The sequence below is a fragment of the Microtus pennsylvanicus genome, chromosome X, assembly GCF_037038515.1.
Source record: "Microtus pennsylvanicus isolate mMicPen1 chromosome X, mMicPen1.hap1, whole genome shotgun sequence".
NCBI lineage: Eukaryota > Metazoa > Chordata > Mammalia > Rodentia > Cricetidae > Microtus > Microtus pennsylvanicus.
The window spans coordinates 126,814,504-126,828,987 of record NC_134601.1 but is presented as its reverse complement, the minus strand read 5'-3'; the positions used below and the strand labels follow the sequence as shown (position 1 = coordinate 126,828,987).

General features: G+C 38.5%; 1 protein-coding gene across 1 annotated transcript; it reads left to right on the top strand.

Moving 5' to 3' along the window:
- Positions 1-10,759: 10,759 nt before the first annotated feature.
- LOC142840534 (germ cell-less protein-like 2) lies at positions 10,760-12,259 on the top strand. The gene has a single exon (XM_075957010.1). It carries the CDS (start codon positions 10,760-10,762, stop codon positions 12,257-12,259), a length of 1,500 nt encoding a protein of 499 aa, XP_075813125.1.
- Positions 12,260-14,484: the final 2,225 nt, after the last annotated feature.

The window sequence follows — 14,484 nt, the reverse complement described above, 5'->3', positions numbered from 1 at the left end:
ATATTTTTTTTGTAACTGTGGAAGTTTGCTTTGTTACCGAGTATGTGGTCAATTTTCGAGAAGGTTCCATGAGCTGCAGAGAAGAAGGTATATTCTTTCCTATTTGGGTGGAATGTTCTATAGATGTCTGTTAAGGCCATTTGATTCATTACATTCATTAATTCTCTTAATTCACTGTGAGGTTTCTGTCTGATTGACCTGTCCATTGGTGAGAGAGGAGTGTTGAAATCTCCTACTATTAGTGTGTGCGGTTTGATGACTGCCTTGAGTTTTAGTAATGTTTCTTTTACATAGGTGGGTGCTTTTATGTTAGGGGCATGGATATTCAGGATTGAGACTTCATCCTGATGAATTGTTCCTGTTATGAGTAAAAAATGTCCCTCTCCATCTCTTCTGATTGATTTAAGTTTGAAGTCAACTTTGTTAGAAATTAGTATGGCCACACCTGCTTGTTTCTTAGGTCCATTTGCTTGATAAACCTTTTCCCATCCCTTTACTCTGAGTAGATGTCTGTCTTTGTGGTTGAGGTGTGTTTCTTGTAAACAGCAGAATGTTGGATCCTGCTTTTGTATCCAATCTCTAAGCCTGTGCCTTTTTATAGGTGAATTGAGTCCATTGATATTAAGTGATATTAATGACCATTGGTTGTTAACTCTGGGCATTTTTTTTTGGTAGTAGAATTTGTGTGTCTCCCTTCTTCGAGTTGTGCTGGTGAAGGGTCACTAGATGTCTGAGTTATTGTTGGCATTATTGAACTTTTTGGTTTGTGATTTTCCTTCTATTACTTTCTGTAAGGCTGGATTGTGGCTACGTATTGTTTAAATTTGTTTTTATCTTGGAAAATATTGTTTTCTCCATTTATAGTGAATGAAAGCTTGGCTGGGTATAGCAGTCTGGGTTTGCATCCGTGGTCTCTCAGTTTCTGCAGTACATCTATCCAGGACCTTCTGGTTTTCACGGTTTCCATGGAGAAGTCAGGTGTAAGTCTGATAGGTTTACCTTTATAAGTAACTTGGCCTTTTGCCTTTGCAGCTCTTAATTTTCTTTATTCTGTATATTTTGTGTTTTGATTATTATATGGCGAGGGGATTTTCTTTTGATCCAGTCTAATCGGTGTTCTGTATGCTTCTTGAACCTTCATAGGTATATCTTTCTTTATGTTGGGAAAGTTTTCTTCTATAATTTTATTAAATATATTTTCTGGACCATTGAGCTGTACTTCTTCTCCTTCTTCTACCCCTATTATTCTTACGTTTGGTCTTTTATTGGGTTCCAGATTTCCTGAATGTTTTGTGATAATAATTTGTTGGATTTGCTGCTTTCTTTGATCAGTGTGTTTAGTTTAAGTGTCTGAGATTCTCTCTTCTATCTCTTGCATTCTGTTGGTAATACTTGTCTCTGGAGTTCCTGTTCGTTTACCCAGATTTTCATATCCAGCCTTCCCTCAGTTTGTTTTTTCTTCATTACCTCCATTTCATTCTTCAAGTCTTAAATCATTTCCCTTACCTGTTTGATTGCTTTTTCTTGATTCTCTTGTTTTTCTTGGGTATCTTCGAGAGATTTATTCATTTCCTCTACCTTTTTGTTTGTCATTTTTATTTCTTTATGGCAGTTTTTCACCTCCTGTTTAAGGTCCTCTATTATTTTCATATCGTTCCGTTTAAAGTCAATTTCTTCTGGAGTAGGGTGTTCAATTCCTCTTGTTTCGTGATCCCTGGATTCTAGTGATGTCATGTTGCCTTTCAGGTTATTGGAGGAATTCTTGCATTGGCACCTGCCCATCTCTTCCTCCAAATGGAGCCACGAGAGGCCTGATGTCTTGGTCCAGTCTTTGCTGTGACTGACTCTCTGGGTGGATCTGTTCCTGTCTGGATGGAACTCCTCAGCACTAAAACAGGGATGCCTGATATCCTTCTCTGGGTGGATAGCCCATCAGGATAAAACTCCTCAGCACTGAAACAGGGATGCCTGGTAGCCAAAGGACACTGTGGACAAAAGGGTGAACGTGCGGGGAAGGGAGGGATCAAGTAGAACACAGGGGACCGTGTAGTACAAGCTGAAGGTGCCCACACTCCCTTGCAGGGACCTTTAGGCCTGCCCGGCAGGCAGACACTCACCCCTCTGGGTAGGTAGCCTTAGTGCAGGAGCAGGAAACTATTCCTGAGCCAAGGACCTTGCAGACAACAGGGCAGGCTTGGGAGAGGCTGGGTCTTGTGTAACAAAGACACTCCTGAAGCAGGAGCTGGATAGGGGGGTTGTGCTCTCTTCTGGGACAGACTGCCCCAGGATAGCACACACTCACCCGTCCAGATGGAACTTTTCAGCACTGAAACAGGGACACCTGGTAGCCCAAGGACACTGTGGACAAAAGGGCGAACGTCCACAGAAAATATTTTTATAAGATTATAGAAGAAAATTTCCCCATTATAAAGAAAGAGATTCCTATAAAGGAACAAGAGGCATATAGAACACCAAATAGACAAAATCCCAAGAGAATCTTTCCATGACACGTAATAACCAAACAGAAAAATACATATATTAAAAATTCCAAGGGGAAAAGACCAAGTCACATATAAAAGCAGATCCATTAAAATGAATACTTGCTTCTCAATGCAGACTCTTAAAGCCAGAATACCCTATATAGAAATTCTCTAAGTCATACCATACTATTTTGCTCAACAGAATTATCTATCGAAATTTCTGGAGAAATAAAAAAAATATTTCATAATTAAAAACAAATTTTAGCAAATTCTGTGCACCAATCCAGCTCTACAAAAGGTACTAGAAGGAAAAAACAACCCACAGTCAACACCATCCTAAGCAAAGAGAAAAACACAGGTAGTCCACTAAAATGAAGAAAAATCTCGTCTTGAAGCCTGTCCTGGAACTTGCTTGTAGCCCAGGCTGGCCTCAAACTCACAGTGATGGGGTTAAAGGCAAACACCATCGCCACCTTGCCTCTACCTGAAATCTTAACTAGAGCAATAAGACAACTGAAGGATACCAAAGAGATTCAAAGAGGAAAGGAAAATGCAAAGCAGCCTTATTTGCAGATCATATGATTTTATACATAAAAGACAGCAAGATTCCATCAGGAAATTTCTTCAGTTGATTAGCAGCTGCAGCAAAGCTGCAGTATATAACATTAGCACACACACACACACACACACACACACACACACACACACACAGAGAGAGAGAGAGAGAGAGAGAGAGAGAGAGAGAGAGAGAGAGAGAGAGAGGAAAGAGAGAGCAAAAATTTTTACAGACCTCAAAAGAACAATCCTCAACTTTATAAGAAAAAAGAAAAACTCAGGATAACCTAAACAATCTTAAAATCCTGTACAATTAAGGAACTTTGTGAATGTATCACAATCTCTGACTTTAAAACTGTACTATAGAGCCACAGTATTGAAAACTGATTAAAAACAAATAGGAAGATCAAAGGAACTGTTAACAATCAACCTTGGATATGAATTTACATGTCTACAAACAGTAGATTTTTGACAAAGAAGCAAATATTGTGAAATGGGAAAAAACATATTTAGTCTGAGGCTACTTTTTTTTGAAACCTACCTTTTAGCTTCTAGCTGAAGCCACACCGGATGGCAGGGGTTAGGAGACAGGCTCTCTTTGTTTGTCACCTGCTGTCACAAGCTCTGGCAGGCATAGATGCACAGATTTTTAAGTATCTTTTTTATTTTAACTTGTAATCATAAAATGAAGAGAATTTTTGAACACTCTCCTCTGTTTTACTGACTGACTCTGGGGTAAAATTTGTTTTCTAAAGTTACTCCTGCTTGCTTTTTACATGCAGTTGGGTTAGATTTAGCTGGCTACTGCACCTGCATGTGGCACCTCAATCTCAGCAGTAACCAAGGTGATTCTTGGGCCAGTTTACAGATTTTAAATATTTCTGTCTTTGTTTCTGCTCCCCTATAACTTTTTCTAGCTATCAACATATATAACCAAATACTATTTTTTTTCATTTACAAATTTTTACTCACAATTTAAATTTTTCTTGCTTCTCTATACTTTTTTAAATTTTTATTTTTGAGTGCTCAATACTCATGTGTCCACCTGTAGTTATGAGGTGAGCAGGCCTGCTTTTCGTCCTGCCTGGCTCCCGCATGGCTAGCTTTACACCCGAAATAATAACACACAAATTGTATTCATTTAAACACTGCCTGGTCCATTAGCTCTAGCCTCTTTCTGGCTAATTCTCACATCTTGATTGACTCATTTCTATTAATGTGTGTAGCACCACAAGGTGGTGGCTTACCAGGAAAGATCCTAACCTGCGTCCGTCTCCGGTCAAAGAATCATGGAGTCTGCCTGACTCTGCTTCTTTCTCCCAACATTCTTTTTGGTCTCCTCCACTCACCAAAAGGCTAGCCTATCAAAATGCCAGGGCAGTTTCTTTATTAACCAATGAAAGTAACATATAGACAGATGACCTTCCTACATCATTCACCTGTGGTGAAATTTTTATTCACAGGTTCCTCACGTTCTCCTTTGTACTTTTTCCATGTTTGGGGGGGTTTGCAGATCAGCCCTACATTGGGCACCATTATGTCATGGTCTGGTGGCAGCCCCAACCATAAATTATTTCTCTGGACCGGCATGGAGGTGTGGGAATAAAGACACAACTCACATGGCTTTATCGGGAGGGGTATTCTCAGTAATCCCTCATTAAAATCCCGATTTCACATCCTGAAAAATTCCTCTCATTTATTCTCCAAACAGCTTTTATACCAAAACATAAACCAAGGGGTAAATTCATTAGCATTCTGTTTCCTAGTTAACCAGGTAAATAGCTTTTAGTCACATCCACATCTACCTGTGTCTCCTCCTCTGTCACATCTTCCTGATCTTTATTCAGACATTCTGCAAATTAAAAAAAAACAACAACAAGAAACAACAACAAAAAAAAACAGGGCAAAATCCTGACCTTTTGTTAGGTTAACGGCAGTCTTTCTAAAAGGTTATGTGACTTCTTCTTAAGGTACTGTCTATGGCCTGAGAACCTGGCTGTCATGCCATGTAAAAATATGGACCTACAGTATATATCCCCTAAAATGTGGATGTTAGCTTTTAAATCAATGATAAACAAGCTACAATCCACAGAACGAGTGAGGTTAGTTACATATTAAGTGAGTGGGGGTACAGACAGATGTCATTAGGAAAGAAAAATAGAATAGACAGCTATGCATGGGTGGGGTCGGTCTGGAAACAGAGGATCAAGTGGGGATGTGTAGGGGAGAAGGGGACAGTGAAGAGAATATGGGGAGAAACTACTAAAATTCTGGGCCGTTGGAGGGGTAATATAGAAATCTAAAATAGTAGGAGCTTCCTAATTAGTATGTACATATATGCAGGCTATCTAAATGAAATCACCAAATGATGGGGAAGACAGAGACCCAATTGACCATCTCGTTACCAAATGAAGCTTCACGTACTGAGATTGGGTTTCATCTAATTGAGTTGTTAGTTAAAGGGGTCCCATAAGAATCCTCAAACAAGAAAGGCTGTTGCTAAGACTATAGGTTACACTTCACAAACTGACAGTGAGGCCCCATTGCTGAAGGTACCAACTACAAAACTCATTGAACATAGAGAAGTTGAGCTGATGCCACATACTTCCCTCACATCTAGGTTCTAATTTTTCTTGGTACTCTGTAAGCTACACAAATAAAAATGTAAACAACAGGCGAGCCACACACTCTTTGATCTATGATGGTGTCCTGCCTGTAAAATATAGTCAGGTTACTGTGGCACAAACTTGTGGGAATGAACAAGCAAAAATTATATTGGACTATAGGCTCTTCTACAAGATGAATTACATACCTGACACTGCAGGATAACCAAGAACTCTGGTTATAAATATCAGGGACCTAGAATAAAACCAAATACTAACTACTGATCCTGAGATAGATAGATAGATAGATAGATAGATAGATAGATGAATAAAATTTAGCAATAAAATGTCTCTCAATAAAATTTTGTTATAAGATTAGTGACTTATTCAAGCATCATCAGAGATGCTTTCTCCTGTAGCAGAAGGGAACAAAGCAGAGACCCACAGCTAGGCATTATGCAGAGAATGAGAGACCTACAGCTAGATGTTACAGAGAGAGTGAGAGACCTTGGAACACTCATGTTCCAATGGATGAGGTCTTCGTCAAATCCCTCTCTTATGTCTGAGGGAACCTTGCTGAAGAGTGGCAGAAAGAGTGAGTGCCAGAGGGGATGGAGAACAAGAAGAAAACAAGGTCCACTAAACCAACCTGGTTAAAGCTCATATGAACTCACAGAGACGGAATCAGCAAGCACAGGGCCATAGGTCTTCACCAGGTCCTCTTCATATGTATTGCAGTTTCCTGTCTACTGTTTTTATAGGATTTGTGTGAGAACCTGTGGGTCTCTGTTTCTTGCATCTTGTTTAGACTCTTCTTCTTCTGCTTGCCTGTCTTGCTCACCTCCAATGCGTTACTTTTGTTTTCTCTTATTAAAGTTTATTTTATTATATTTACTTATTATCCCTTAGATGCCTGTTTGTTTTCTATTGAGATACAGAAAGGGAATGGATCCTTTCTGCAAAGGGAATGGGAGGGGGGTTAGGGAGGAACTTGAAGGAGCAGAAAGAGGGGAAACCATAATCAGGTTATTATGTAATACTCCATGATGTGAGAAAGAATATCTTCAATAAAGGGGGGAAATATACATATAGTTATTTCGATTGTAAAAAGAATATAGAAGAACCAAGTATCTAAGGAAATAGTATAAAGTAATGTGCGATTTGGACACATGATTCTCTATTTTCATCTGACACTGATGATTCAAGAAGCAACCTCTAGGTCCAAATTTAAAGCCTATTGAATTGTCTAGCAATGGAAGCACCACATATGAAATATGAAGCCTTGGGGAAATATTGGAGATGTGATCTTTCTCTGTGGCACAAGCTGATGTCCAAGTTATGGGTGGAAGTCTTTTCTCTTAAAATTTTTATTGAATTTTTCTTTGAAAATTTTGTGCACATTTAAATTATATGCAGGTTTCTGTAAACTCTATATCTTTTCTAGTCTCCCCCACACTTCTAACAACCCTTCCTCCCTGTAGTTTTCTTCCAGACATTGATTTTTGAGAGGTCCAGAATTTAACCAGAATCTCTTGTATGACTATGAGTTCTATCCATTGGAGATTGACGTGGGGTGTGGGGTGCAAGGCTCAATGGGTTCACTACTGATGATAATGACTGTCCATCCCTCAGAATGCACCAGTACCTAATATTTCAGTAAGGGAAGGCCAGGCTGAATGAGTTCCTGCCAGGCCCATGATTGACTGTTGGGAGGCTCAGGCATGAGCAGACTTATTGCATACACTCACAACTGCTGTGCAGACAGGACGGCATTGACTGTACCGTGCTGAAAAGACAGTCTTTCATAGCCCTTCTTCTATCTGCCATCTTTTATGTTCTTCATATTCCTTTTTCTGGTATTATTTATACATGTTCAGCACTAAATAAGACATTAATACCATCCAATCATCACTTATTATCAAGTACTTTGAGCAGTTACGTATATCTTTGTTCATCAGTGTTTATCGCCAAAAGACTTTCTCTGATTGAGTCTTGGAGTAGCTTTTCTCTATGGATATACAAATAGACACTTAGAAGGGAGCTTGGCACCATGACAGTTTACATGTCATGTTTACATGTTGTAAGTTCTCCCCTAGGGCCAAAGACCTTTTCAGCCATGTTTTTTTTCCACATTGAAAGTAGCAGGTATGAATTCCCTCTTGCAGAATGGGCCTCAGATCCAATCAGAGATACATTGATTACCCCTATCCACTAGTTGTGCAGATGGTCACATTTTAGCTGGCAGGTTGGTATTGTAGATCGTGGGTTTCATGTCTGGGTAAGAACGTAAATTCCGTTACTCTGCCAGCATCCTGCATAGCAATTCCACTCCTGTGTGACTTAAATGACAGGAAGGAAGTTTCATTCCAGCCTGATTTCTCGACAATTTGTGACCAAGTGTGTTTTGTCTTTAAAAGCAGAACTAGTTATGGTGGGCAAAGAAAAAGAGTGGCATTAACCTGGTTTGTTTTGGAGACTTCTGGGAACTTCCTGACCAACAATTTATGTGGAAGTATCTCATATCTGGCACTGAATTTTTTGATGTGTTTTGCTTGGCTTTCAGAAGCAGCATTATGTAGACATATAGGATGTCTACCTTCTAAACCTCTCTTTTGTAACTTACATGTTCTGAATGAGATTATAAAGCAATAAGTTTACATACAACTTTTTAAAATGTATCCTTAGCTTTAGTTAACACTTTAATTACCCTAATGTCACCCATTTTTCTACCCATCTCTGATCAAACTTTCCTCATGGATGGATATTTGTGACTGTATAAAGAGTCAATAAGAGTGTCAATATTTTCACAACTTAAGCCTTTTCTGGGAACATATTAGAGAAGAAAGACCCAACACAAAAATCAATAAATGAAGAATAAAAGAGGTGACCCTTGGATGGGGTAAAAGGCCTATGGTGCCTCTATAAGCCAAACCTGATATTAACATTTTTGGAGCACAGTCCCTAATGACGTTTAGTGTGGTGGGATCTTCAGTATCCTCGCGAATTATTCCTGTAAACTAACAGTAGAAATAAAAAGGCCATTCTGATCTATGAAAACTACATAGATATGACCAAAATCAGTTATAAGAAGAGATGACAAAGAGCAAGCAGGATAGTTAACAAAACATCTTATTACCTCTGAAACCCATCATATGGATAGAGAATTAACAAGTTTAGGTGGAGAGCTTATAAACAAATCTAGGAAAGGTGGCATGTCCTAGATCAAAGCAAATGTCTTCAAAGCAGTTTTGAAAATGCATGCAGACTAAAAGAATTAAGTTCTTTATGCTTTTTAAAATTATCAACCCTTTATTCTTCTCAGCTTCTAGGAAGCAGGGCATAAAACTATCCTTGCGCTTGTACAAGGAAATGTCAATAAAACACACTGTATTTTTTACAAGTAATGGACAGCATATATTTTGAGTATATTATCACAAAAATGTTAAGATGATCAATATGTTAAATTGACTTTATTTAACTATTCCATCTTGTATCCACATTTCAATCCATCTATGCAAACAATTTTGAGTTGTCAATTGTAAGCAATACCAAAACAAGTAAAAGAATAGTTTGATATTTGAAAATGGGGTGAAATGTGAGTTACTGATTCCACAAATAACATCTGACAAACACTGCATTCATTGCTCGTTTTGTGATAGTTAGTAAATAGACAAAAACTATTGTGTAAAAATAACTTGGGCATTTAATTGTCATTGCACATGCCTGTCACTATGAGATTGGTGGGCTTTGAAAAGTCACGACAGACACGACACTAGATAAGAAAGCCCAACTCACACAATCTGCAAGTAAAAAGGATGAAAAACATGACAGAGTCTATCCTGTATGGGTGTGGGCCTGATATGGCCCATACCGCCAACTTTCAAAGACAGTCTCTGGTAAATTTTATTGTATTAATGTCTGCATTTACTCTATGTGTACATGAACATAGTTAAACCTTTTTCTGTTTGAAAAAATAAACTGGCTTACAGTAAATACACTCTTTTGTAAAATGCCCTGTGATTTTAAAATATGAGAATCCACTAAATGGTAAAGTGTTAATATTTAGTTATAAAAAATAAGTTCAATTTTACTACTAAAATTGAAAAAGAAAACATGACAGATATTTGTCTTATTTCAGTTGAGGGGGGATTCCCTGAAACATAAAAACAAATAATTAAAAATTTGCTTGGTTTTGAAGGAATTGGAGTTTATTTAAAAGAGTCCCATAGTCACTTAATAGGCAAAGGCAAATCTGTCAAACAAAAACATAAAAAAATGCATACATATACACATTAATAAAATAACTGGATGTATAAGGAACCTTAAGTAAACAAAATATTTTTAAATCAATATAGACAAGGCAAAGCATACACAGAAATTTTGGATATATATATATATATATATATATATATATATATATATACTATTACATACATGAAAGCAATACTCTTCTTTTAGAGTAATCAAAACTGACTAATAAAATAAGCAATAAGAGTGGTTACCATTTGAATTGCTAAGAGCTGTTGGTAAATATTACATCAATACTACTGACAGGAAGTGATCTATCGCACCCCAGGGGTGGAAGTTGGAATACGTACAATCTTTAACACTCATCATGATAGCTTTGACATGGTCATTATCTTTATGGAAAGAAGATTCGACTTAAAAGACTGAGGCAGGTGGTTTTGACTATTTGAGTGAGGTCATCGTCAACACCATAGTGTGACCCGTTTAGAAACCATGGAGGAAAAGGAGGGGGCAGAGGAAAGGAGGAGAATGGGGAAAGGAAAAGAAGAAAGGAAAAAAGAAGGAAATTAGGTAGAAGGGAAGGGAGAGGAGGAGGGAAGGAGAGAGGAAGGAGAAGGAGGGAAGTTGAAGTAGGGAGAAGCTAGATCACACTTCATAGTTTTAAAGGGGCCTGTTGCCAGGGGGCGGGGCCACTGCTCCAGTAGGGCAATAGTAGACAATGACGAATGAGTGCCTGTCTGCTCTGTGACGTTTGAGCCTGAGCTAGAGAAATTCAGCTAGCCTAGGCAGTACTGGCTGACACCGACCTGTCAGCAATGCCATGGCAGAGAAGCTTCTGCGAGTCTCTTTGAGAGGTGCTGGGTGACTTCATCAATGGGGCTTCTAAACAGCCACAGCAGTTTGAGCAGTGATTCTGGCTTGGCAGAGTCAGCTCAGCCAGAAGACAACGCAGATCCAGGTCCCAGTTACATCTCTGGCAGTCGCAAGCGCAAATGGGGTATTTGGGACTCTGTGGCACCAACCCCTAACATCCACGAATCTCGGAACCAGGCAGTCAACCTACAGCAACTTTTTGGCATCGTCTACAGGAAAAAACCGAAGCTTTCATCTAAGTATGCATACGAAAATTTATTTTTGGACGGGAAGGATACCGACATTCGAATCCGTGCACTTGAAGTAGAATGGCCTCTACACAAAGCATTTTTATGTCAGTCACCCTTCTTTGCTAAGATGCTAAAAGATACTTGGAAAGAACCCCACAGTGGTGTTGTTGACCTGCAGATTAAGAACAAGGATATAGATGTCGGCTCCTTGCACTTTATGTTTGGGTCATTTTACAGGGACGAGGACTTGCCAATACCACCCCGACGAGCACCTCACATTTTGGCAGCAGCATGCCTGCTTCAGGTGGAGCATGTCATCCGGCAATGTAAAGAGATCATGAACAGCAACATCACTAGGGAAACCGTGTGCTCATACTACACAGCAGCAGAAACATATGGACTGAAATCTATAAAGACACGCTGCTTTGACTGGCTTCTCAGCAACTTGATGACTCATCCAACTGTTGAACTTTACAGGGAAATTGATACAAAGCTCATGTATCTTCTTATTTCTTCACCTGATTTACTAGTTATGCAAAAGGAAATGGACATCTACACCACCCTGAAACAGTGGATATTCCTTTATTTTAATCCATCCTGGAAAGGCACAGTGAGGCAGATGTTAACTAAGTCCGACACCTGGCTTTACAGGCACATGAAACGCATTGATAACATCAGTTTTCTTGAAAGTGAAGAAGGACTAATATTTCAGCCAATTTTTAAAAAACTGAGGTTTCAACATATCATCTGTGGTCTGAATGACACAGCTACTCTTGAACAAGATCGTCTAATACCTTTAGAATGGCTGACACCCATTTATAAACAGCAATGGCTGGCTTTGCTTCAAGAACAAGAAGAGAGGGAAATAGGGCCACGAATCATCAGTGAAGAACTCGAAGACTGCGGCATGAGATGTGGTACAATGATTAGGAGAGATGGTAAATACTCCTGGAAGTGGTCACATTTTAGGTTTAGTTTCCCTATAAGAGTCACCTTTACCAACCGTCACATCATTTTTAGGGAAAGTCGTCAGCGGTATGATGGATGTTGTTTAAAACATGTACGAAACATAGTGTTCAAAACAACGGTGGTGTGTTTTGATTCCAACGGGAAAGTAACATTCAGTAAAACAACTGGTCACAAAATTGTTACCTTAGAACATAACGAGGAACAAATTGTAATGAAGTTAGATGATATAATTTTAAGCTTCCCCTTATATATATTCTTCAATTTTCTGTTTGTACCATCAGAAAATATAGAACATGTGTGATCTTGTCAATTATTAGACCATAGAAGCAGCTTACAAACATTGATTGATTCATTAACTTGAAGGCTGTGCTGTAAATGTAGTTAAGATGACCAACAACAAAATGAAAATTCTTAGGAGTCTAGCACCATCACAGAGGACTCAATTCCATCTGCACTTTATTTTAATACATTTCTGAAGAAAAAATCCACATCCAACAATGAATTTGTCAAAGCAAATCAGAAGAAACTGGTATTTTGATTTTTATTTACCATCAACGATCAAGCTTCGAATGGCAATAAGAGATGTATTTGCAAGGAAAATCAGCAAAATGAACTTGTTGAGTAGATTTGACGACAGCCAAGGTTGAGACAGAATAAAAAAAAATTCTTCATTGTCCAAACTGTTGTGAATTGTAGCTTATTTATATGTATATAAGATGTAAGTCGTTGGTTAAGAAAATAATTGAGATTAGTCACTATTGATTATGCTTTCAAATAACCAAATAGTGTCAGGGTTTTCCAGATAGTGCAACATATAACATGTTGGTATTTTAAAATTGGTTTTCAGATCATTTTACATGATTTGGATAACTTTTACTGCTGATTATCTTTAACTATTCATGCACAAAATGGATATTTATCTTATAATCGAACATGCCATCTGCTATGTAAAGAAGTATATTATATATTCAGTGTGTTTACATAGAAGTATCTATGTTTACATACATATGTGTATGTGTTTATGTCACTGTAAGTAGCAAAGAATGCAAGTTTTGAAAGGGATAAACAAGCCAGGAAATGGAACATGGATCTTCATGATTCCAGTCTTCTGGCTATCAAGAAAGAGTTATTTCACTTTCCCTGCCTTAGTTTCTTTCCCGATTGCTGTGATAGAACTCCCTTAGGAGAACAACTTAAGGGAGAGGGTTTATTTTATCTCAAGCTTCAAGAGGATGCTCCATCACCGCAGGACTTTGCCGCAGCTCGTCACATAACATCCTCAATAATAAAAAGAGATGAGTGCAGTGCAAGTCCTCAGCTTTCTCCATTGCCAAGCTGACAGCTCTAGCTGTCACAACTCTGCCCCTTGCCCACATGACGCCCAATCACACCACTGTTCAGCCACAACCTTCAATCCCTTCCTCCTCATAGGCTCACCACCATGTCGTGGTATAAAATGTATTCATGTATTCACTCATAGGTGGTTTTTAAACATAAAGCAAAGAAAACCAGCCTACAAACCACAATTCCAGAGAACCTAGACAACAATGAGGACACTAATAAGACTTACATAGATCTAATCTACATGGGAAATAGAAAAAGACAAGATCTCCTGAGTACATTGGGAGCTTGGGGACCTTGATGGAGGATTGAAGGGGGAAGTGGAGAGGCAGGGAGGGGAGCAGAAAAAAAATGTAGAGCTCAAAAAAAAGAAGAGAAAAGAAAAATGCATTTAGTCCAACTTTAAAGGTCCCCATAAATATTTCCAACAATTCTTTGTTTGAATTATCTTTATTAGTTTTCTTTCATACATAAACATATTTTGTTTCTGTACTCACTGACTCCCACCAACTATTGGGTCTATCTTCCCACTTCCCCGCCCAGCTACATTTGTTCTTATATACTCTACTGATTCCAACTTGCTGTCCATATGCACATGGCTGTAGGTCTGAGATCATCTTGTTGTCCATATTCCCATGGCTGTAAGGCTGTTCACTGTATATGGATAATTTACCAGGGATCCTATCTCTGAAGAAAACTGACTTTCCCCTGGCAGTTCTCAACTGTCTGGAACTTATAAATCAACTGTAGTGAGCTTCTCCACCAACTATGCTGGAATAGTGATGAGATAGGTCGTATGCAAGACTTGTGCATTGTGTATGCAATTATGGCTGTGGAAAATTGAGTGTCATTTCCTGTCATGTGTAAAGAAATTGCTTTGTGACCGTTTTTGAGTTACTCTTGTATCCTGTTACATTACTGAGGTGTTTATGAGTTTTAAAATTCCTTGTTAGAATTTTTGCGGTCACTTATGTAAATTATTATATCATCAGCAAATAGTGAGTGTTTGACTTCTTCTTTTCCAATTTGTATCCCCTTGGTCTCCTTTTGTCATCTTATTGTTCTACCTAGAACCTGAAGTACTATATTGAATAGATATGGAGAGAGAGAGGACAGCCTTGTCTTCTTGCTGATTACAGTGGGATCATTTTGTTTCTCTCCATTTAGTTTGATGTTGGCTGTTGC

What these genes read in the sequence shown, in the direction of transcription:
- LOC142840534 (XM_075957010.1), top strand. Translation starts at nt 10,760, where the DNA reads ATGGGGCTTCTAAACAGCCACAGCAGTTTGAGCAGTGATTCTGGCTTG.